Source organism: Bubalus kerabau, chromosome 17 (assembly GCF_029407905.1).
Source record: "Bubalus kerabau isolate K-KA32 ecotype Philippines breed swamp buffalo chromosome 17, PCC_UOA_SB_1v2, whole genome shotgun sequence".
NCBI lineage: Eukaryota > Metazoa > Chordata > Mammalia > Artiodactyla > Bovidae > Bubalus > Bubalus kerabau.
Genome location: NC_073640.1, coordinates 61,476,693 through 61,501,083, shown reverse-complemented (window position 1 = coordinate 61,501,083; position 24,391 = coordinate 61,476,693). Strand labels below are relative to the sequence as shown.

Genomic DNA, 24,391 nt, shown 5'->3' with positions numbered 1-24,391 from the left:
ATGAAACCCCAAAGTCACTTATACGTTTAATTCCGCCAGGTGACAGGTAACCCGTGTGGGCCTCGACAGCATCAGGAACCCTGGGCCCCGCCTGTCTTGCGCTGCTGCCTCGCTGGGCCTGCACTTCTGGGCTCACGTCCTGGCCTGGGATGGCTGCACCCACTCCTGCCATCTGGTCCACATCCAGGGCTCAGCAGGGAGGCGGAAGCATTATTTCCCCGCTTAGGAATGCCTTCTAGAAGCTGCCCGTGCCATTTTTGTTCACATACTACTGGCCTGAATTTAGCTGCAATGCCACACCGAATTTCAAGAGACCCTGGGAAAATGCCTTGAATCCAGGCAGCCATGTGCCCAACTAAATACAGGTGTCTAATCAGTACTAAAGAAACAGAAGAACAGACGTTGAAAGAGAACAAGTGGTTCTGTCTAGCCACAGTCCCCAGCCTGCTCTGTCGCAGCCCTGATGATCCTGAGAGCTCCTGGTCCACTCCTCTCATGTGTCAAACATCACTGCCCACTCTGTGTGTATTACCTCATTCAGTCTTCATTCCTGTCCCGCTCAATCTAGATTCTGTTACCCCCATTTTACAGTCTTGCAATCTGAGACTGGGCACCTACTCAAGGCCACACAGCTATTAACGGAAGGACAAGGATCTGGACGCAGGCAGTCTGGCGCCAAGGCACCTGCTCTAACCACCACACACTCAGCCAGCCTCTGTGAAACCTAAGTGCACCTCAGGACTCCGCTGGCCCCTGGGGCCAGGAGCACGCCCATCGGCTTCCCAGGGAATCCTCCTCACTCACAGGACAGGGGTGTGGCAAGTCCAGTCAGTCCTCACCAGAAAGAAGCGCAAGGCTGGGCCCCCTTCTCCATCTAGTGACTAAGACCAGAGGACCAGCTATTTCTAGACCTTTATTTCTCTGTGAAAAGAGGGGAAAGGGAATAAAATAAAAACGGCACAATTGACACAAAAAAACCACCAAGAGGAAGGGAGGGAGGTGGAGGAGATGGGGGAGGGGTCCCCATACAGCAGCAGGAGCCGGCGACCTGGGATGCTCGCGTCTGTCCCCCAGAGGGCGGGAGTGGCCCCTTCCTCCCAGGGTCTCTGCTCTGTCCCACCTTGTGCGCCCCCAGCCCCGTGGGGGGTGGACATGAGGAGTCAGAGTCCCGGGCTGAGGGAGGAACCGTGCTGGGGGGAGGGACCTGGGGTCAGACCATGCACAGGGAGTGACAGCCAAAGGCCCCCCACTGTCCCCCCCAGGGAGGAGCCTGGCGGGGGAGGGCGGACACCGGAGGCTGGCGGTGGCTCTTCTTCCAGCATCAGGCGAGAGACAGAACTGGGGGAACAGTAAGAGGCAGGAGTCAGAAGGCAGCCAACCCGCTGCCCACGGCTGCTCCCAGGCCAAGCGTTGCCCTCGCAGACCCCCACCCCCTCCCGCCGGTGTCTCAGATTCCTGACGCCTCACCAGTCAGAGCCTCCTGGGCGAAGTACTTGACGTCCACGTCCTGGTCCTGGGTCAGCTTCTCGAGGACGGGCTTGACCTCACTCTGCAGCGTGCTGGGGAGAGGGGGGAAGGCGAGAGGTCAGCTGGGCGGGGCTGCTGGGTGTCTGCACAGACGCAGACACACGGGTACATGAAAGCTCTCAGGGGCCAGAGCAACCAGTACTTGGAAGGCTGGAAGTCTCACAAACCAGGACAGAGGCCTTGGGGGCCCAGAATAGGTACAGGCAGGTGAGGTTGTGTGGAAAGGTGGGGCAGAAAACCTAGAACCTCAAGCCTCTGAGCCTCGGCCACATGACGCCTTGGATTTGTGTAACATTATCTACTGAGGCCTACTGCCCATCAGGTGTGGACACAGCAGAAAACCCAACCCTCCTGATTCTCACCCACACGGAGCCCAGACTGGGAGAAGGCAGATCAAACTGCCGACAAGTAACAGGAGAGGCGAGCACCTGAGGGAGGGACTCAGCCCTACAGTGTCCCAGGGAGGTAAGGGCCAAGGGAAATGCTTCTGCAGCAGCAGTCAGCTGTTTGGGGGACAAAGGTAGCCTTCAGAGAGAAACTAAGGGGTGAAGCTGTGTCCTGGACAGACAGAGGTGCAGGCGTCACAAGGCCCTTCCCCCAAAATAACCACCATTCTCACTTCCATCGCCTGCGTCCCCCTTGATCCATTTTTGAAGTCGATACAAATGCAATCGTGTGTGGAGGAGGGGCAGGCCTCACCTGTTGTCCAGGATGGGCCCGATCTTCTGCAGGGACTTGGCCACGTTGAAGCGGACATTGGCGACAGGGTCCCCGGCCATGCGCAGCACGGTGGGCAGCATGTGCTTGGTGGTGATGTCCTGCCCGCAGACCTCGGACAGCACCTGCAGGCCAGGGAGCAGCAGAGGGTGACTCCCCAGAGTCCTCGCTCCCTCTGACCGGGACACTTAGTGGCTGTTAGGCTTGGGGGTGAAGCTAGCTGAGCATCAGGGGGACTCTGAACTCAGACTCGCCCAGCCTGAGGGCCTTGATTCTCCGCAAGTTCTCAGGTCCCCTAACACCCTCCTAACTCCACCGTCTCCCTGCCCTGAAAACCCCCAGCCCACACTGTCCCATCCCAGCTCCCCTTCTCAGAGTCTCCCTCATCCTCTGGGGATGGGACTGGATCCCTGACACTGGGATCCCTTCCTTAGTGCCGTGATCTCCAGAGTGATGCACAGGAAGGGATTACCGGAACAATTTTATGCTAACTTTTAAATCTCATTCTTTAATATGTAGTTATGTGGTTTATTTAAGTGGTTTTATTTAAGCTTATTTAAGTGGTTTATTTAAGTGTATGGTTTATTTAAGTGACTACATACAAGCACTTTCTACTGTATCTATCACACATTTACATATCACACACACAGCATACATCACACACACAGCATACATATCACACACACACCATACATTACGTATCACACACACACCATACATTATGTATCACACACACACCATACATTACGTATCACACACAAACCATATATTACATATTACATATCACACACACAGCATACATTATGTATCACACACACCATACATTACATATTACATACACACTATACATATACATATTACATATACACCATACATTACATATGAACCACTGTTCTAAGCTGTATAACCAGATCAATCTCACAGCCTCAGGACTCTGGGGCTGTGATTGTTGGTATGAACCCTTTGCAGGTGAGAAAACTGAGGCGCTAAGCACTAAGGTAATTTTCTCAAGGTGCACAGTCAATATATGGCAGAGCTAGAATTAAACAGTAGGTCTGATTCTAGAAAACTGTGCTTTAACCATTCTATCATAAATATCATACATTTTGTGGGGAAGGAGGGGGTGCTCAGACAGACCTGGCAATCACTGTTCTGTCGGCCAAATTTCCTGTCTCCCCCATGCAGGTCCCCTCCTGCAAAGGCCCTGTGACTCTGACCAGGGAGCCCAAGCTCCAGTCTGCAGTTCCCCAAGGACTCACCCCTACAGCCCCAGATCCCATCACGTCCCTACTCCCAAGCCAGCTTTCCCCCGAGGACCTTCTCCATTTCTCCTCTCCCGTCTACTTCCCCTCCCCCAGGGAGAGGTGGGGGCCGGTGGGCGCTCACATTGATACAGAAGAGTGTGGTCATGCGGTGCAGGTAGTTGGGGTCCCCAGACATGGCCAAGACCTTGGGGATGATAGTCGCGTGGGCCCACTCCTTCCCGAACTTCTCCACCAGCTTCTTCAGGTTGCTGGTGGCCGCCTCGCGGATGGCATAGACTGTGGGACGAAGAGGAGGGAGGCAGACTCAGGAGGTGAGGGACTGACGCAGGTGGGGACTCATAGTCACACTCGCTCCCACCTGCAGAGCAGCCCCAGGTGCCAGGCCACATGAGAACCCGTAAACTCGCAGAGAAAGAGAGGGCTGTGCGCTAGAGGTAGGGTTTTGTTTTCACGTAGCACGTTCTCAACAGCTCCAAGGCACGGACGGGCAGACTGAGGCTCTGAATTTGCCCAAGTGAATGACTTAGTACGTGGAATGGAGCCTGTTACAGACAAATGCTAACTTTTATTTTTGCCACTCCTAGTGAAAACAATAAGCAATTCTCACAATGGCCTTCAAAGACTGGGAAGACGTGTTTAAAGTTCGACAGCCAGGAAGTAGGATTCAAACTCGGGCTGTCTGCCAGGTGGCCCTCAGACTCTCCACTGGACCTGGCAGCCCCAGGTGACCTGATACATCCACCTCCCACCCTGACCTCCTGTGGGAATCCAGAAAGCAAGGGAGCTGGTCCATGTACCTGGCAGCAGTGGGGTGACGCCCACCCCCCACCTGCCCCAATCCACCCCTGCACCCTTCTGGAGCCCCAGTCTCCTCCCAGAGATCCTGGGGAGGTGCTCACCATGATCCACAAGCCAGGCCATGCACAAGGAGTTGAGTTTCTCATCAAAGAACTCCACCCCCTGCAGGAAACGAGATAACAAATCAGGGTTGAGACTGCGCAGATCTGGGCAAAGCCCAGGGAAACCACTCCCCACCCCCGCAAAGAGCCAGGCACTGTTCCACTTCACCTGAGGGGCTCTCTTCCCTTCCCTCCCCTTGACTCCCACGACAGCCCTCACACCTTCCACTGGGCCCTCACGGGCCCCAGGCCCCGGCATGGCCCCCAGGCCTGACTGCACCACCCACCTCCCCAGGCAGAGGGCCTGGCCCAGGCCTGTGCTCTCACCAGCTGTCCCGCCAGCAGAGGCATATACTCGATGATGGCCAGCCGCACACGCCACTTGGCATCCTCCGCCAGCTCCACGATGGCAGGGAGCAGGGACTGCGACAGTTGCCGGATGCCGATCACCTCGTTCACGCAGTCCAGGTTGGAGATGATGTTCAGCCGCACCTCCGGGCACTGAGGAGAGGACAGGAGCGTTCTGAGAAGGTGCACCGCACACAGAGCCCAGGGCAAGGCTCTGACTTACACTACACGCATGTATGGGCTTCCTTGGTGGCTCCAACGATAAAGAATCTGCCTGCAATGCAGGAGACCCAGGTTTGATCCCTGGGTCGGGAAGATCCCCTGGAGAAGGGAATGGTACCCACTCCGGTATTCCTGCCTGGAGAATTCCATGGACAAAGGAGACTGGTGGGCTACCCATGGGGTTGCAAAGTCGAACATGACTGGGTGACTAACATACACACATGCACATGTACACAGGTAGTCCCCATTTATCCAAAGTTAACTTCACACCACTATGAGAGACTTACATGGGTTCCTGCTTTCACTAAAAGAAACCCAAAGAGGATTTGTGCTTTTACCAAAGAAAACAACAGCTGCTTCACTCTACACCATTTCAATCTATGACAGGCTTATAGGAATGCTCTATCTTAGCACAGAGGGGGAACCTATATTCCCATCTGCTTCCAAAAATCTCTGAAGCAACTTCTAAGAAAAGGAACACAAATATACTTAATTCCTTGTCCAACATCCTATATTCCTGGAGGGCAGACACCACAGTCAGTTTTTCCTGCATCTCCCTCTGGGAGCTGTGGGGTGAAGAGGCATGGGCTGAAATCAATCAGTGAACCAAATAATCAAGTGTGCAGTAAAGGGTTATTAACTGGACAGGGCTAGGCTGTTCAAACTTGGCACATTCCAAACAGAGGACTGGCCCCCCGCCAGCTTCTGGGAGATGATCTCTCAGTATCTGAAATAAAAAAGGGCCCTGGGCCATGTCAAAAAGATCATGCTAACAATGTGACTTATGGTGAGGCCCTTGGGCCATGTGGCATCAACTTGACCTCCACACAGGCTGGAGACCTGTAACCTAAGGTCAGCCGTCAGCAGAAAGGATGGGCACCCTCTCTGGGGTCTGAGAGGACTGGCCTGCTGCTGGTCGGTGCCCTCTCCCTTCATGCCGGCTGAGATGGAACAAATCAGGGCAGCCACCTCAGACCCACAGGGCGCTGGGGTCAGCAGGGACAATGCCCTCAGTGTGGGTCCCCCCACCCCTGGATTCCTGTAAGAGAAACCATTCTCCACCTTATTTAATCCATGGCACTTTGAGGTCTCTAGTAGGCACCTTAGCCTGAATTTGGATAGATGTGAACCTGTCACAGTGCCTGTATGATCAGGGAGTCAAGGGACCGCCCATCTGTCCCTCTCCACTGCCAGTCTCTGAAGGTCCTGGAGGATCAAAAGGGTCTTGTTCCTTTTTTTTCTCAGTATCCCTAATGCCCAGGAAAAAGACTAGTACAGAATAAAGACACGTGAAACAAACACCAAATAAGCGAATGAGCTACCGTGCAGCGCCCCCGGCCCAAAGACACTCAACTCCCTGGCGACCCAGGCATTTGCCACAGGTGCCGGCGACCCTAGGGAGCAGCCACCCCGCCCACCATGGCCAGCATGCAGAGCCCCACGGCGCCCACACCTCGTCCTTCAGCTGGGCCAGGAAGAGGGGCAGGAGGTGCTCGATGGTGCTGTCTTTGCCCAGGATCGGGGAGAGGCCCATGATGACGGAGGCCAGCGCCGACTTGACATGCTGGTTGGCGTCAGACACCAGCTCCTGGGAGGGAGAAGGAGGACGGGAGCCATGGGGTCAGTGGCTGCAGAGACTCAAGTCCTACGAACACCAAGACACTGCCTGCTTTTGTCCTCTCGATCCAGCCTGAGTGCACGAGGGGAACTGCAGTGTCTTCCTTACACCTTTGGCGTGCCTGGAGTTCAACAACCCCTGCCCCCACCAGGGGCCTCTGCCCCAAGCTCGAAGCTCTGTGGATGAGGAGATGCCGTGAGCTCTGAGGAGGAAGCACCCCCTGATCATGCTCAGCCCCGAGCCTCAGATTCCACCTGCCCTCAGGCTTCCTGACTGCTCTAAACCCAACACCGCCTGGTCAGAGGAGGCTGGGAACTCAGTCTGCACCAGGCTGCCCCTCACGCCCTATCTCCACCTTCCTTCCAGAAGGTTTCAGGCATGCTCTACTCCTCCCACCAAACTCCCTGTTACCTTGATGCAGGGCAAGATCTGGGTCATGATCACATTCTCCCGACAGTCAGCAGAGAGATTTTCACAGAATTCTGTGGACAGCGAGAGGGAGGTGACAGGAGGTGAGACCCGAGGTGCCCGTTCTGCCTGCAGCCCCTTGGACACCCAGCCCACCACCCACACGCCCGCTTGCTGTGTTCTGGTCACCAGCACCAACCTTTGACCTTGTGGGAGGCGGCGGCCCTCACCTCGGCCTCACAGTCTTTCATCAGGTTTTGGAAAGCAGGGACCAGGTCCGTCTTGGTGATCTCAGGCCCCACCGCTTTCTGGAGCTGCAGGAAGGGAAGGAAGGGCGGGAGAGGTGAGAGGGCTTGCTGGGCACCTTCAATGAATGAGAACAAAATCAAAGTTACAGGCACCAGGACTGAGGCAAAAGCAGCCCTGTGTCACCACTGAGATGTAACGCGGTTGCCGTAGGGGCGACCTCAGCCAGGTCTCAGAGCCTCTCTGAGCCTCAGTTTCCCTGTTGTGCAGTGATGAACTGTGTATGGTGCCGAGGAGCTGGGCAGGGCAGTGGTCATGAGTGTGGCCCTGGAGTCCAACTGCCTGGCTCAAGTTCTTCCTCTTGCTTATCATCTGTGTGACCTTGGATGAGTGCCTGCACCTCTCAGAGCCTCTGCTTCCTCAAACCCCAAGGGTACCTACTGCAGAGTACTGCTGTCTGCATTAAAAGTAACAGCAGACTGCCTTACTGTTCAGGTTACTCGGGTTGGGTTTTCTGTCCCTGATCCCAAAAGACTAATGATGTATGATCACTGTCACTTTCTCATTTGTATTATTTCCGTGTTAAGACTATTTACCAGAACCGATATTACTTTTGCAATTAAAATAAAACAATACAGGTTAGGGTCCCTCCCACCCCTCAGGAAACCAGGCAAGGAAAAATGCACAGGTTCTGCTGTGAAGCTGCTTCGTGAGGGCCTGGGGGCGCAGGGTGGTTCCTGACTGCAAGGAGAGGGGCCTGCTGCCCGCTTCTCCAGCTTCCTCTCCCCCGAGAGCCATGCCCAACGTTCTTGCCTGTCCTCTTCTCACCGCCCAGGCCCTCTGCACACATGGGACACAGCTCCTGCCCCGGCTCTCTCTCTCTCGTCCTCCAGAACCTGCTGCAGCACCCCCTCGTCTCAGCGCTTCCACGGCCACCAGCCGGCCCTGCACCTGTCATGCTGTCTCACTGCATTCCATCTGTCTCAGCTGACCTTCCCCCTTCAGGCTGCCTGTTCCTTGAAGGCCAGGAACGTGCTGAATTCACTGGATCCCCAACACCCAGCCACGAGCTGGAGCCTGACAAACATGTCTGTGCGATGAGTCACTGAGACTCCATGGAAAGAGAACTGTCCTCAGAGACATGGCATCTGTTCTGCCTGCTTGACAGCATCACTCTGACCATTCAAACATTTGAGCCGTGTTTTGGGACTCGACTGTATCCCCTGAAATTCATACACTGATGCCATAACTCCCCACCCCAGTACCTCAGAATGTGACTATACTTGGCCACAGGGTCTTTAAAGAGGTAACAGGGTAAAATAAGGTCATTAAGGTGAGCTCTAAGCCAAAACATCTAAATCGCTTATAAGAAGAGGAGATGAGAACACAACCCACAGGTAACATACAGGGAGAAGGCCGCCTACAGCCAAGGAGAGACGTCTCCATCAAAGGAGATGAGGTTCGTAGGTCGGGAACACACACATGCTACCCTTCTCTGCTCCTGTGGTTCTCCCCCACAGAACCTTAAGTTGGCCTCAGAAACCTCAAGGAAGCACTTCAAGCTGCCACTATCAACCAACCAGGGTTGACAGGTGAGCTAATCAAATGACAAGAGAGCTTCCTGCTTCGACGCCCGGATGACCCACTGGGCTTCACTAAACCCCAGCTCCATGTGGCCCCACTCCTTCCTGAGGCCTCCATCTCCCCGTCCGTGAGACGCTATCTACAGCCCCTGCACATACCTCCGTGAACTTGTCAGCCACCATGTAACGGACGCGCCAGGACTTGTCCTCAGCAGCCTGGCGCAGGGTGGGCATCACCAGGGCCTCCAGGTCCTCCTGGGGCAGGAGCTGGGCAATGTTCACGCATGCCTCCACCGCTAGCAGCCGCACCGAGTCCTGGGGAGAGGATGGGAACAATGAGGGGGAGCAGAAGCCCCATCAGCCCTGGGCCTCGTCCCCAGACTCGGGGTCCACCGCAGGGAGAAGCAGCAGAGGGGTGGGCAGGCGGCCCCACCTGCTCGTCAGAGGCCAGGTTGGAGAACATGGGGATGATCTCGCTCTTGACGTTGTCCAGCTCCAGCACCTTGGCGAACTCCCCCAGCTTGGAGGCTGCGGCCCGCCGCACCATGGGGGTGTCATCTGAGCACAGGTTCCGGAAGTACCTGGGCGGGTAGAGGGGGCTCAGGAGAAGGAAACCCTGAAATCCCAGGCAGCCCTGCAGCTCCTGGCTTTGCCCAAGTAATCCTGACCCAAGTGACAGCCTCTGAGTCTCCCTAGCCCTACACGAAGGAACTGATAACAGAACCCACCCCACTGGGCCACTGAGGTTTAAACAAGACACCGTGTGTGACACACCCAGCCGTCTCTCTGCATGCAGGTCTACAGCAAGCCACAGCTGCTGATTCTATCTATTATTGTGACCACATAAATAAGCCTCTGCTCAGCTAAGAGGCTGCACTGAAGCTGCTCAGAGCGTTTCCTTTCCAGCACCAACTGCTTCCAGTTAAAGAGACACAAGGGGCCTAGAACAGCCCTTCAAGCGTCTGCGAGCAGCTGCATGCCGCTGTCCTGGCCGGAGTGATGGCTCAGGGGCTGGGCGTGCTGCCGGCGGTTCAGGACAATGGTGGAAGGACAGGAGTCCAGAGGGAAGAGAGGAAACACACATTAATGGGAGATTTTAATCCAATTAAAAATACTGGTTCTTCCACAGGCCAAATCTCAAGTGCAAGCAACTTCCTGGGGTTCAGCCAAGAGGGAGGGAGGTGGTGGAGGTGGCGGCCTCCCATCTGCCACACCGAGACAGGCCTACGACTGCACCACACGTCACTGGCTGGGTGCCTGCCATGTACCAGAGTCTGTCCTAAGCGTTTTATACACAGTTAATTCTTTTAAATAACCAACAGGAGGAAGAACCATCATCGTCTTCATTTCCTAAACGAGCAGGAGGCAGTGCCTGGACTGACACCCGGCCGTGTCCAGACACCAGCTCTCTGAGGGCTGGCAGAGCTCAGGAGCTTCTGGGTGCTGGATGGGCCTAACAGAGCCTGAGGCTTGAGAGAAGGGGACCAAGCAGAAGCGGGAGGCAGGGTCTCGCCAGGGCCCAGAGGCCGGGGGACTCACTGTCGAAGCTCCGCCTTGACGGCACTGGACACGCGGGGGTAGCAGACAGAGAAGAGGCCGCAGGCTGAGGTGCGGGAGGTGAACCAGTCGCCGCCCGCCAGCCGCTTCACCAGGGGTACAAAGTGGGCCTCGAGGTCGGAGGGGGAGTGCTCGTGCGAGATGGCCCGCAGGGACTCCACTGCCTTATCCCGCACCACCGTCTCCTCCACCGTGGCCAGCGACTCCAGGGGCGGCTGTGGGGCAGAACGGATCAGTGCACAGCTCCTCCCCAGCCCCCCCAAGCTCCCAGCTGCACCCCTTCAGGGACTCAGCTCCTCCGACAGGCTTTCCCTGATCACCAGAGGCCCACGCGCACCCAGTGTCTCCTCCCTGAAGAACCACAACAGAGAACCTCACGCACAGATCCTTGAAGGCGCTTCAGTGGGGTGTACAAACCCCCAAGCTGTACATGTCACCTTCTGAACGGCCACAGCTGTCCCTGGCATCTCCAAGTGCAGTAATAATCACTGATGTTGACAGCAGGGTCTATTTACTGCATGTTCTTAGCAGGGCCACAGCTCCAGCGGTGCTGGTTCTAACTCACGAGTCCCATGAAGCACGTCCTGTTACTGTCTCCATTCTAAACTAACAGGAAACTGAGGCACAGCCTTAGATGGAACAGTGACAAGCCAGGATCTAAACCGGGCCAGCTGGCTCCAGAACCTCCAGAGGGCTGAAAGGCAGAGCTGTGGTTTCTGACAGACAACCACCCCAGGATCTCACGATACTGGGGAACCTGGGGCTCGAGACTCTTGTTACTGCGAGGCCTGGAGTGATCGTGTTCCTTTAGGGACGTGTGACTGGCTGACCATGGGGTCACCTGGAGCCCAGCAGACCTCCTAGCACAGAGCAGGAATGCAGGAATTACTGACTTAAAGAAGGGAGACTCAATTTTTATCCTAATCTGTTCAAATAAACATGTGGGTGGAGGCTTGTGGTCTGAAGTCCAACCTGGCCTGACAGGGACAGAAAGCAGAAAAATCATAAATGGAGATGTTTCCAGGACCCAGGCAGGTGACTGACTACAGCAATGGGCAAAGGTGACAGGTGGGGACAGCAGGGGCAGAGACTGGCTGGAGAGTGTCCAGTCCAGGGAGCAGAGCTGCTTCCAGCTTCCAGCTCCACCAACTGTCATGGGGGGACACAGCCGGGGAAAGCAAATCTCGGGGTTTCCAAAAGCAGCCAAAAGGGCCAGGCCCTTACATGTGAAAAAGAAATCTCATTTGACACAAGCTTTAATGTGGATGAACTCCTTGAAGACGTTATACTAAATGCAATAAGCCTTTCACAAAAGACTGCATAATGTATGCTTCCTTACGTGAGGTGCCGCGTTTTACAAACTGAAGGTGTGTGGCAACCTTGCATCCACCAAGTCTATCAACATCAACTTTTCCAATAGCATTTGCTCACTTTGAGTCTGTGTCACATTTCAATAATTCTCAAAATATTTCAAACATTTTCATTATTAATGTATTTATTATGATGATCTGCGATCAGTGACCTTTGATGTTACTACTACAAAAAGACTACAACTTGGGGAAGACTTAGATGATGGTTAGTGTTTTTTGGTGAGAAAGTATTTTTTAACTAAGATATGTATCTTTTTTTCTGACAGAATGTTACTGCACATTTAATAAACAACATTAAAGTGTAATCATAACTTTTATATGTACTAGGGAACAAAAAAATTCATGTGACTCATTTTATTATTATGGTAGTTTGGAACTAAACCCACAATTTCTGAGGTATGTCTGCAGGCAGACTCAGAGACAGAAAGTGGTGTGGTGGTTGCTGGGGGCTGGGGTGAGGAGCTTGGGGAGTTACTGCTTGATGAGCAGTTTCTTTGGGGAAGATGAGAAAGTTCTGGAGATGAACAGTAGCGATGGCTGCACCACAGTGTGCATGTACTTAATGTCATGGAAAAAGAGTGGTGAAAACGGTAACTACTTCTTAATAATGGTAACTATTTATCACCATTATTACTAATAAAGGCACTATTAATAATGGTAACTAATTATTACTAACTCACCGTGATAAAAAATAAAAAAATCAAGAACAAATTTTTTACAATCTCATTAAAAATGTGGCAATGATTCATATGCCACTAAAAGAAAGCCTGCAGACTAACCACAAAACACCAGCAAGTGCAGATGCCAAAATATGGAGACGTTATCTTTAGGGATCATGAAAGACAGAATCACAGGGGGAAATGGCGGTTCTGAGGAACCATGAAAACTAAGCAGCCTCCAAGGTTCTTTCAACCCAGGCCACAGGACTGGAGCGCCTCCTCCCTTCCCTTCTCCCAAACAGCAGTTACTCTCGTATCTGACTATCTCTGACCTCCGCCATCATCCAACACAGGGTCACATGGACAGGAACTCAGGAAAAGTCACAAGGACAAGCCTGGAATCCCAGCTCTACCACTCACTAGCAGTGTGACTCTCTTCCCATCCAAGTACTAACTAGGACCAACCCCTGCTTAGCTTCCAAGATCAGATGAGATTGGGTGTGTCCAGGGTGGTACGGCCATAGACGGTGTGACTGTCTCTACCCCAAAGCATGGACAGCATGACAACGGAGCTGAGTGCTTACTATATGCCAAGTACTGCACTAAGGCTTCTTGAGGTGGTCCTCAACATAAGTTCTAAGGACTCCCTTTCTATAGATGAGGAAAGGACAGCACTGAAAGAGAAGTCAGGTGACTTATACATCACCCAGCAAGTAAGTGGAGCCTGACTCCCAACTGAAAACCTCACATGCAGAGGGCCAGGTGAGGCCTGGTGCTGCTCAGACGTGCCCAGTCAACAGTGAGGAAGACGGGTGCGTTTTCGTTCAAATATAGTAAAAGCCTGCTGACCTGCTGGGTTAAAGTGACTGATCAAGGTCAGAGAAGACGACCCTCGCCTGGCCTGCACTCTCCCCTCCCTGCGAGGATCCTGGCTCTGACGCCCCAGGGGCGGGCAGGGGCCCTCCCCGGCTTCCAGACTCACCAGCAGGCAGTGCACGTACTCGGGGCCTCCGACCAGAGTGGTGAAGGTGCCCAGCTGCTCCGCCAGGGCCAAAAGGACCTCGTCCTCATCGTAGATGGTATCTGCGGGACAAGACAGACTGGGTTACAGTCCCGCCCCACAGCTGACTCACCCTGGGGAACAAGCGTGCTCCAGTCTGCTTCCTCAACCTGGCAGCCACCCCCTACCTGGGCGGGCAGAGGTGGCGGGGTGCAGGAATGAGTGATTAGGTGTGCGATGCTAGGGAAGAGAGACCACCAATACTGTCAAGTCCAGAGCCAGCGTGACTTGATAGATATCCTGAGTCACTTCCTAACTACACGACCAATTAAGTCACTTCATCTCTCCATACTTCAGTTTCCTCATCTATAAAATGAGGGCGGTAGTCTTACCTACTGTGAGATAATCTTGACAACGATGGTGGCATAGAGCACAAGCTCTATGTGAACAAACTTAATTCTCACAAGAAAGGGTTTAGAACACTATCTGGCATATCGTCAGTTTATAGTAAGTATTAGCTATTATTACTATTATTATTGTTTAATGTTCACATCAACGCTATAGCGCATGATGACCATGCCTGTTTCATACACAAAAACTCTATGGAACAGAGAAGTTAAGTAATTTGCCTTAAGTCATCAGCTTCTAACTGGAGCTGTAATTCAAACCAGCCTCCATCTGCCTTCAGACCCCCTTCCATTAGTCCCTGCACCAGCCCCCAGCGCCCAGCACACCGCACTTACGAACAATCAACTCACGGAGAGGTTTCTCTCCTATCTGGCAGGAACCACCCCCAGAAGCCCCCACTCCACTCCCCACTCCCCACGTGGGCCCCAGGACTCCACTGTACCTGTAAGGAAGGGCAGAAGCTCACTGCGGGTCCTTTCGACCCCGAGGGCCAAGGCGATGGTGGACAGCTTCTTGATGCTGTTGAGGCGAAGCTAATGAGGGGAAGAAGAAAAGGAAGGGAGAACGTTAGCAAGCCCACACTTAAGGTGATAGTTTTGGACCCAGTCGGCCGCTGGAAGCCTTGCTAAGCATGTGTGGGGTGCTGAGTAACGCAAGCCTACCAAGTGACTGTGTATCCTTGAGCTGTTAAATTACAGCCGCAGCCTCAGCAACAGTACCCGATGGGTCTCACTGAGCCACCACCCCCTTCAGCACCTTCCAGGATCGCTCTGTCTGACACTGCCTTCATGCTCAAGTCCCCCACCCTCCTACTCGTGCCCACTCTTTGGCTCACACCACTAACACACTCCACCTTGTGCTCTTAACAGCAGCAGCTACTTTCCCAGCTTACTGTGCTGGGCCCAGTCCCAGGCAGAGTACTCACTTGCATGTCTCATTTAGCTCTCACGACAAGCTGAGGGCAGAGGGTTACAGGCCCTACCCCAGGACAACAGGCTCAGGGAGTGAAAGTCCCTTCTAAGGGTCACAGAGCTCTGTGGCATGGAGCAGGGACTGTAACCCAGTGATGGGTTAGATGGTAGATGGTGGTTAACAGTGGTGATAACAGAACAAACAATATTATAATAACACTGCAGTAAAAACAAGACTAGCATTAGCAGTAGTAATTCCACTAGTACAGTGGGTTGAACAGTGATTGCAAAAAGATACGTCCCAGTCCTAACCCTCAGTAATGGTAAAAGTGAAATACGCAAATGTAACCAAGTAAGCACCTCGAGATCGTCCTGAATTTGGGGCGGGGGGTGGCGGTGGTGCTGTGAAACATTAGAAAAGTGTGTGTCTACCCCTAGTTCCTGGCTCCTAAACCCCTGCAGCTTTCTAAGAGACAGGAACACAAGGAGCATCTCTTGTTCTGATGTTTGATTTTCAATTCTGGTTCCTGATACTGAGCCCCCAAATTCCTTGGAATTTCCTGGATGATGGGAATGTCTCTTGTTCTAATGAGGTGACTCTGGCTGGGCTCCTGGATGGGGCTGGTCACCACACAGAGCAAGCCATGCTCAGAAGCTGGGAACTTCCAGCCCCAAGCCCCAATCCCCCAAGAGGGGCACTGACCGGATGATCAGCCACGTCCATGTGATGAAGCCTCTGTAAGAAACCTCAGAGTATGGGGCTTGGGGTGCACCCCTACATACCATGAGGGTGATGCACCCCAACTTCAGGGGACAAAAGTTGCCTTGACCTCGCCCTCTGCATCTCTTCACATGGCTGTTCATCTAGACTCTTTATTGCATCCTTTATTATATAACAAACTGGTAAATGCAAGTGTTTCCTCACGTTCTGTGAGCTGTTGAAGCAAATAATCAAATCCATGGAGGGGGCCTGCTTTAATGCCAATTGTAGGACATCCAGCAGGTGTTGCCAAGAACTGCTTGATCAGGAAGGGGGAAAGCCATCTGGTGTCAGAAGTGCTAAGTGTGGGAGGGGTGTGAGAGGAAAGGAAAGATACGAGCCCGAAATCCAACGGCAGTGACTTACAAGAGACAGGAGAGAAGACGAAGAGACACAGAGGGGAAGGCCGTGTGAAGACAACAGAAGGAGTTGGGGCTGTGTCCACAAGCCAAGGAATTTGTCAAGAATGGCTGGCAGCCCCTTGAAGCTGGGGAGAGGCGCGGAGCCTCCTGAAAGAACCAATACAGTTAACACCATGATCTCAGACTTCTTGAACCTCCCGAAAGAACTAATACAGCTAACACCGTGATCTCAGACTTGAACTTCCTGAAAGAACCAACACAGCTAACACCATGATCTCGGACTTCTTGAACCTCCCGAAAGAATCAATGCAGCTAACACCGTGATCTCAGACTTGAACCTCCCGAAAGAACCAATGCAGCTAACACCTGACCTCGGACCTCTGGCCTCCAGAGCACTGAGAGAGAACCCTTTCTGTTGTTTGCAGCCACCTAAGTTGCGGCGCTTTGTCGTGGCCACCCCTGAAATCGCACCCTCTGCTAACACAAGGCAGGCCTCAGGCTCAGAATGTTAGTGTCAGGACCTCATCTGATGCCCTCATCCCAGGGAACACGACCAATGCCACCTTTCCACCAGCGTAGGGGCAGGCTTGGGGGCGCAGACAGCTGCCTGAATGAGCTCTGAGTGGGCCAGGACCCAACCCCAGCTGCTCGGGTGGCCTGGCCACCTGGGAATCTCCATTCTGCGTCTTCAGCCTGACAGCGAGGCTGCAGCCGTGAGCTCCTGTGCGGAGACGGCAAGGCGACACCCCGGTGGTGGGTAGGCCCATCAACCTCGCCAGCCCAAGCACAAGCCGGACTCCTCCCCAGAGGAGGAGCGGAAAGAAGGGAGTATGGCGAAGGGGGAGCAGCAAGGGCTTCCTCGGCCTGCTCTTCCCCGGGCCGTGCAGCTCTGAAGAGGGCGGAACGTGCCTGGGACCCTGCACCCCCTCCGGTTGAAGGCGCTAAGACTCTCTCTGGCAACCACAATGGTGACAGCCTGAAGAAATGCCATGGTGGCCTCTCCTCAGAAAAACACCCCACTTTTCATACAGTGTCACTGGGTCTTTGGACCACCTGGGCTTGAAGTGGTCTGCTCACCGGCCTGGCAGGAAGAGGGTCTCCAGATTAAACATCACAGGCCCTGCATCTTCTTTTTAGCTGAAGATTAAATGTATAGAGAGACAGACCTACAGAAACATATAAACAACTAAATACGGTGAACGTGAACTGCCAGTGAAATCTGAGAGGGAAGCACACAGGCACTCCCTGATGTTATCTTCCTCACCCAAAGTCATGGACATGCCCTGAATGCCAGATGGACCCCAGGTTAAGAGCTCCTGCACTGGGCTATACTGATGCCTAGGACCTCTGGTTTCCATCTGTGCATGTGAGTCCCTGCAAAGATATTTTTAAATCACTTTTGCATTTGGATGTGACCATGAGACTAATGTCTGGCCAGTGAAATCCAAGTGGGAACGGTGTGTGTGACTTCTAGAAGTGCTCTTATGGGGAGATAGGGGTCACATTCTTCATCCTTCCTTCCCTGTCTGGAATGGGCCTATGATAGCTGGGGCTTCAGCAACCATCTTGGGGTCTTGAGGTAACCTGGGACTGGGGAGGGCGGGATGGAAGACAACAGAACAATGTGTAAGAGCCTGGGACTCCAACGCCTACAGTGTCACACCAGCTTGGACTACCGCCAGACTTACTGATGTGAGTCATTTAAGTACCATTTATTCAGAGTCTTCCTATTATTTACAGCCAACCTTGGCCTCCCTAGTGGCTCAAATGGTAAAGAATCTGCCTACGATGTGGGAGACCCAGGTTCAATCCCTGGGTCAGGAAGATTCCCTAGAGAAGGGAATGGCTACCCACTCCACTATGCTTGCCTGGAGAATCCTATGGACAGAGGAGCCTGGTGGGCTACGGTCCATGGGGTCGCAGAGAGTCAGACACGACTGAGTGACGCTACTACAGCCAACCTTAATCCTAACTACCCCAGTCAATGACTGAGTTCTTTTTGGACAGAAAGACACAAGGACAAGCCGGGCAAGGAACGTCCAGGAAAGATTTTCCTCTTTGATGAGTGGTAGGAGGATGAGCAGAACCTCTCTGCTCACACCCATGGTTCCACGACCGCACGTATCACCGTGAGCCAGGGCTGCTTGTGTCCCCAGCAGCCCTCAGCCTACTACACGAGACGTAGTAAATAAAAACTCCCTTCTCACCACTACATCCACACAGAAACGCTACCACTTTTTAAAATCCACATCACATTCAATCCACAGAGCTTCCCCGATATGACCACATGGAGTACGGTCCCACATGTAGAATGTCTTCGCTTCACGCTGAGTGACACCCGAAGGCTCTCCTGTGGACTACAAGGCCCAACACGACTGGCTCCTGTGTACAGGTTCATCCTCACTTCCCATTCCCTCTCTTTGCTCCCTGGGTTCCTGTCACAGTAGCTCCCTCAACAGCTACTAAAACACAAACATTACGGTCAGATCTTCTTACTTGCTGACATGCTGTTTCCTCAGCTTCCCACAAGACACACCAGGGCTCCCCTCACTGCATTCAGGCCTCCGCTCAGTCCTCACCAATGCCTGCCCCGGGTACACCAGCACGGCCCCATCACTCTACACATCTTAAATCTCATCATTTCCAACACAGGCAGCGGATCCTTGAGCAACACGGGGTTGGGGCGCCCGCAATCAGCTCACTTGAAAACCTGAGTATAACTTACAGTGGGCCCTCTGTATCTCAGTTTCACACCTGTGGGTTCAACCAAGAGCAGACCACGTAGTACCACGGTATTCACTACTGAAATAATCTGCACGTAAGTGGACCTGCACAGTTCAAACCTGTGCTGTTCAAGGGTCAACTGTACTTCTCTGTTCACTGTTTCTCCTTCCCCACCAGAATGTGGGCTTCACAAGGGCAGGGATTCTGTCTTCTGCACTCTGTGCCTCCAAATCCCAGGGCACGGCCTGGCAAACAAGAAGAGTCCAATAAATGCTGGATTAATTTTTTTAAATCTAGGCTACACATCTATTTCTACAGGCAGAGAAGGAAAGAACCTGGGGGAATGTGCTCCAAACTGTTACAGTTTGGTAGAGCCGGTGGCTGGCAATGAGCGGGGCGGCAGGCGCTGCAAGGTGGCTGCTTTAACAAGCCTCAGCCCTGGAAACGCCCAGTGAGTAACACAAGTGCCTCTTCACCTTCTATAAAATCCTAACATCCTTCCACCTCATTCCATGAAGAATCCTGTTTTTAAATGAACATAATGTGTGTGGGTGTGTGCAGGCAGATGGGTGTGAAAAGCTCTGCATCACCAGAGTGAAATGAGGACCACAGTCTCTATTTCTGGAGCATCTGATTTTTTTTTTTTAAGTAAGAATGAACAAGTATGCACTCTGGCTTCACCAATTAGCTAAGGTCCCTAGGTAAACCCAGCTGCCTCGGAGCTTCAGTTTCCTCGCTGTAAGACGGCTATCACAACAATGCCTGTCTCACAGGACTGCTGGGATAATCAAATAAAGAAGACACAGAGCCTGGCATGAAGCACACATGCAAGTGTTAACCATTATTCTTATCATTATTTCTCATGTATTTTTATTTCTTGAGCAGGGAACACATAGTTCACCTGAAATAGAAAGGAAAAAAGTAATCTCCCCACCTCCTTGGAAACCGCAGCACAAACGAGTCCTTCCCTAGCAGTTTACCTGGCCTTATAATTATGGAGGTGCCTGCTCCCCCATTTGGAAGGCGACTTGTCTCTGGGATGAGGAAGGGGCATGACTGTTACCAGCTGGTGAATCCTGAACCGAGTACAGGGCTGGGTCAAAAACAGCAAGCATAAATATTTTTCAAGTCTTTAAAAATGCAGGTTATCCAGAGACGGCACAGCAGAACCTGGATTTTGAACCCACATCCTTCACCACCACCCTACACCAACTAAACTCTCAGAGCAACCTGATTCCTGAGTTCTGCTTCAAACCCCCATGTACTCTATGTGCTCCAGAAAAGAAACTGGAGTCTGGGACGTCATATTTCTAAGGTGTAGGCACCCAAAATGTCTTAGACCATGCAAGAACCTGCTGTCTTTACACAGTTTATCTCATTTAATCCTCACAGCACACCCTGCCGGGTGTGTCTCCCACCCTTTTTCTCACTTAACAAGAAAATCAAGGCCCAGAAGGGTTGAGTAACTCATAAAGTTGCCAGACCAGGACTTGAAACCCTGGTCTGCCTCCACCCATGGCACTGCCACCTCTGTGTCACCTCCGGGCCTACTCTGTCTCCACAGGGCCCAGCTTGGTGGTGAAAAGTGCTGCCCTGAAACCCAATGCTGTTGGCAAAGTCCTATTTCAGTATTTATTGGGTTTTGTGACAATGACCAAACATTCAGAATGAAGATTCAGAATCTGATTTAAAGGAGCCAACTGTAAAAGGACACTTCTGGAACAAGCAGGAAAATCTGATTTATGTGTATGAATTGATTGTTAGATGACATCAAAGGTCACTGTAAAAACTTTGTCATGTATGATGCTTTTGAACTGTGGTGTTGGAAGAAGACTCTTGAGAGTCCTTTGGACTGCAAGGAGATCAAACCAGTCAATCCTAAAGGAGATCAATCCTGAGTATTCATTGGAAGGACTGATGCTGAAGCTGAAACTCCAATACTTTGGCCACCTGATGTGAAGAACTGACTCATTTGAAAAGACCCTGATGCTGGGGAAGACTGAAGGCAGAAGGGGATGACAGAAGATGAGATGGTTGAATGTCATCACTGACTCAATGGACATGAGTTTGACTAAACTCCAGGAGTTGGTGATGGACAGGGAGGCCTGGCGTGCTGCAATCCATGGGGTCGCAGAGAGTCGGACACGACTGAGTGACTGAACTGAACTGATTTATGATAATGTCATTGTGGTTATTAAAATGCCCATTGTTTTAGGACTTCCCTGATGGTCCAGGGGTTAAGACTCCATGCTTCCAATGCAGGGGGCACTAGTCTGATCCCTTGTTGGGGAACAAAGATCTCACATGCTGTGCCACACAGCCAAATTTAAAAAGTCCATGGTTTTAGAGGTGCATAATGAAGTATGTAGGAGACAGTATCTGGGGCATGGGATTTATTTTTAAAATACTTCAGCAAAAAAAAAAAAAAAGTGTGTGTGGGAGAGGATAAGAAACAGGTGAAAAAATATGATAAAATTTTTTTAAAAAACTGCTGAATCTGGATTTGGTACTATTTTCTCTGTGGCTTGAGATTTGACAATCAAAAATCATTTACTGGAAAAAAACCCAGCACCTATCTCAGATTTCTTTTGTGAGGACTCAACAAACACACACAAAGCACTTAGCAGGCTAGCATACAGCAGGGTTTCTTTCTTAGCCTTGGCACCACTGACCTCTGGGGCTGGACCATCCCTTGTGAAGGGAGGGCCTGGGCAGTACAGGATGTTGAGTAGCATACCTAGCTACTGCTTGCGGCACTCTCCCCACCAGTCGTGACAACCTGTTAAGACCCACTGCTCTATAGTAACCATTAAGAGAATAGTTTTTAAATTCCTGAAGCATCTCACTTTTGAGAGATGAAGCCCTCATCTTACCACAAGCGGCAGACTAAATTTAATGAAAACTTAAAACATGTCACACACTGTTCTAAGCATTTTCCTTGTACTAACCTATTTAATCCTTGAAACATCCCTATGAAATGCTAAGTATTACTTTTGGGGCGGAGGGGGGGCTCCATTGCACAGTTTGCGGGACCCTAGTTCCCCAACCACAGACTGAACTCTGAGCCCAATACAGTGAAAGTGCCGAGTTCCAGACACTGGACCGCTAGGGAATTCCCTATTCCCACTTCATAGATGAGAAAACTGAAGCAGACAGTATAAGTAACACAGAAACCTGGTCTCTCCACCAGTGGACCACATTTTAAGAACTGTGGTGCCCCAAACAACCTGAGACAATGCAACCCAGTCATTGCTTCTTACTGGCTAAGGAAGCAATTTCTTTGAACCTCACTTTCCAAATATAAAACCATAAACTGCTATGACAACTGAATGAGGTCATCACTGAATGCCTTCTTAAGGGGCCAATTCCACTGCAACCTCCCAACCAGGCAGATGCTGCTTCTTCACTCATCATTATTCCTTACAGATGAGGAATCTGGACCCAGAACACGCAAGGCACTGACTGGTCCAGGGCACACAGGGAGCGCACCGGTAGTGCTGGCATTCAAACCTCAGTCATCTTGACTCCTCCATCACTCACCACACTGCATCCAAACCACCAGCAACCCCAACAGCTCTCCTTTTCAAGATACCCCCAATCCTGCCAATGCTGGTGCTGCTCTGCAGTGGCATCCAGAAAGGTCTCTCTGCTCCTGCCTGGCCCCTATTCGACAGCAAAAACTCAGAGCATGTCATTCCTCTATGCAAAGCCTGGCACTGGCTCCTCCACCTCACCAGTCTTTGCCTTGCTGGTCCACAGGCCTCACTTGATCTAGCTCTGGATTAATCCTCATCTGCCACCACTTCGACATTCACTGTGCAGCCACCATGCTGGCCTTGCTGTTCTGACTCCCGAACTACGGTCATAAGAGCCCAAACCACAGAGGCTGGGCCAGTGTAACCCGCACAATTTTATAAATGGGGAAACTGAGGCCCAAAGGGAGGATCGAAACTCTTCAATCACCACTCCCCACAATTACAGCTAACATTTATTGGGCTCTTACAACAGACCGGGCGCCGTTCTATATGACTCGTATTATTAACTCGTTCAGCCCCTTTACAAACTCCCATTGAGACCAGGACTATTATTAGACCACAGTTTATGGAAAACAAAGGTGAAGTAATTGGCCCAAGGTCACTCGGGTGAGAGGCAGGGCTGGGATAGGCAAACCCTAGAACCCTACCTCTTCTCAATACTTCGCCTGCTGGGCTCAGATATCTGAACCTCCCGCTCCCACACATTAAAAATGTTAGTCCGTTTAGTACACTGCCCACCCTCCACTCAACGGGAGGATCCTGGAAGGGGGACGAGTTTCCACCTCGTAATTCGTACCTGAATTTGGCCAGTTCCCGCTTTGGGAGTGAGCTTTTCGCCCCTCTCCCCTTCGGGGGTCTACACCAAAACTGGAGAGTGGGAGGGCAGGAATTGTATAGTCAGTCTTCACCTCTCAGTCTCCATTTGGAAAGTTTACCCCACAGCGCTGAGCCTTAGCCGCTGAAACCGTGAAGGGTGAAAACTACCCGGACCCCCACCAATCAGGCGGCCCCTCCCCCACTCGGAGCAAGTCACGCGCCCACCGCATCCCCGAGGCGCCATTCAAGGGCTGCTGCCGCCAATCACCGAGCCGTTCCTTCGCCTCTCCCCCACCCAATCGGTCGACTCTCTCCAGAGCCGCGGCCTCGTAGGCCCGGGGCCCCGCGCGCACTTGGCAGGCCCAGGACCCTCCAAGCTCGCCTTCGCTCCCGCCCTCCGCTGTACCGACACCCAATCCCGGGCGCCCTCTCATCGAGTCCGGAGACCCTAACAAATGAAAACGGAATGCTGATTGGCCGCCGCCCCTTCCGCCACTCCCAGCGAACACTGAACCTTGTCCGCGAGGGACGCCCGTGCCCCCAGGTCCCCTTTCCCTTCTTCCTCAAGTCCCCGTTGCTTCCGGACCTGAACATCCTCGTTGCGGAGCTCGTCTATGAGCACCGCGATGGGGTAGAGCGAGTCGTCGCCATCGGCCGCCGCCATCTTGGGCCCGTCCCGTTCCCGTCAAGACTGCGGCCAGCGCCGTGCTAAAACCGGGATGGGGAGGGGTTGGGCTGGGAGGAGGAAAGAAAGGCGTGGGGACGCCCGAGCCACTTTACAGGGGCTACCCCACATTCATTGGCTGCGATACTCCGAGCTGAGCCTGCGTTTCTTTGGTCCGAACAAATAAGGTCCCGCCTACCGCCCATTTGCCATTGGCCGAAGGGACGAGATTATGCTTGCCGGAGCCTAGGAGAGGGGGAGGAGGAAACGGAAGTACGTGGTATCTTAGCGACCAAGATTGGGCCCGCCTACGTCGCCGCTAACATCGGCCTAGTTGCTTCTAGCCAATGAGGAGCAAGATTGGGAGGTGGCTAAGCCAGCTCGCCTCCGAGTTCTTCTGCGCCTGCGTCGCTAGGAATCCATGACGTCATTGGCTGGGCAACGAGAACTATCTGCAGGTTTTGGTTTGGGAGGCAGTGGTTCCTTTTGCTGGCAAGCGGACTTCTGAACCTTTGTGCGAGAGGAGGAGAGAGTGTGTCTTTGATTTATGCCTTATTTTGCTGAGGCCCCGAGAAAGGTGGCGACTTGCCTTACTCTGGGTAAAACCCAACGCTCCTCCTGCGTGGATCTGATTCCTGAACGCTGTCTCCCACCTCCCCTTTATACTCTTCAGCAGTTCTGGAAAATTAACTGCTTGAGCACATCATGCTTTTTCATGCCAACAAGCCTTTGCCCAAACTATACGTTCTGTTTGGAAAGCAGTTCCTATTAAATCGTCAGATCTCTTACGT

General features: G+C 52.5%; 2 protein-coding genes across 6 annotated transcripts in view; both read right to left on the bottom strand.

Moving 5' to 3' along the window:
- The window catches only part of LOC129631710 (zinc finger protein 160-like), a 466,782-nt gene that overhangs the window by 273,390 nt on the left and 169,001 nt on the right, over window positions 1–24,391 (bottom strand). For 4 of the 5 annotated variants that reach the window (XM_055552893.1, XM_055552911.1, XM_055552904.1 and 1 more), the window contains exon 1: window positions 19,840–19,851. The exons of the other annotated variant lie outside the window; for it this stretch is intronic. The gene's annotated coding sequence lies outside the window, so the exon portion shown is untranslated. Of the gene's footprint in view, window positions 1–19,839; window positions 19,852–24,391 lie in introns of those variants that run through there. 5 annotated transcript variants of the gene reach the window in all.
- PPP2R1A (protein phosphatase 2 scaffold subunit Aalpha) lies at window positions 901–23,707 on the bottom strand. The gene is made up of 15 exons (XM_055552946.1): window positions 23,523–23,707; window positions 14,270–14,360; window positions 13,402–13,502; window positions 10,373–10,605; window positions 9,267–9,414; window positions 8,993–9,148; window positions 7,204–7,318; window positions 7,008–7,078; window positions 6,432–6,566; window positions 4,736–4,909; window positions 4,409–4,469; window positions 3,631–3,785; window positions 2,227–2,369; window positions 1,468–1,559; window positions 901–1,338 (listed from the first exon to the last, which is right to left on the bottom strand). The coding sequence occupies exons 1-15, from the start codon at window positions 23,598–23,600 to the stop codon at window positions 1,322–1,324; spliced, it is 1,770 nt and encodes a 589-aa protein (XP_055408921.1). The 5' UTR covers window positions 23,601–23,707; the 3' UTR covers window positions 901–1,321.

Coding starts and splice junctions, on each gene's coding strand:
- PPP2R1A (XM_055552946.1), bottom strand. CDS start 23,600: ATGGCGGCGGCCGATGGCGACGACTCGCTCTACCCCATCGCGGTGCTC. Junction 10,606..13,401: donor AGTACGTGCACTGCCTGCTG/GTGAGTCTGGAA, acceptor TCTGCCCCACAG/CCGCCCCTGGAGTCGCTGGC. Junction 4,910..6,431: donor TGGCCCAGCTGAAGGACGAG/GTGTGGGCGCCG, acceptor TCCTCTCCTCAG/TGCCCGGAGGTGCGGCTGAA.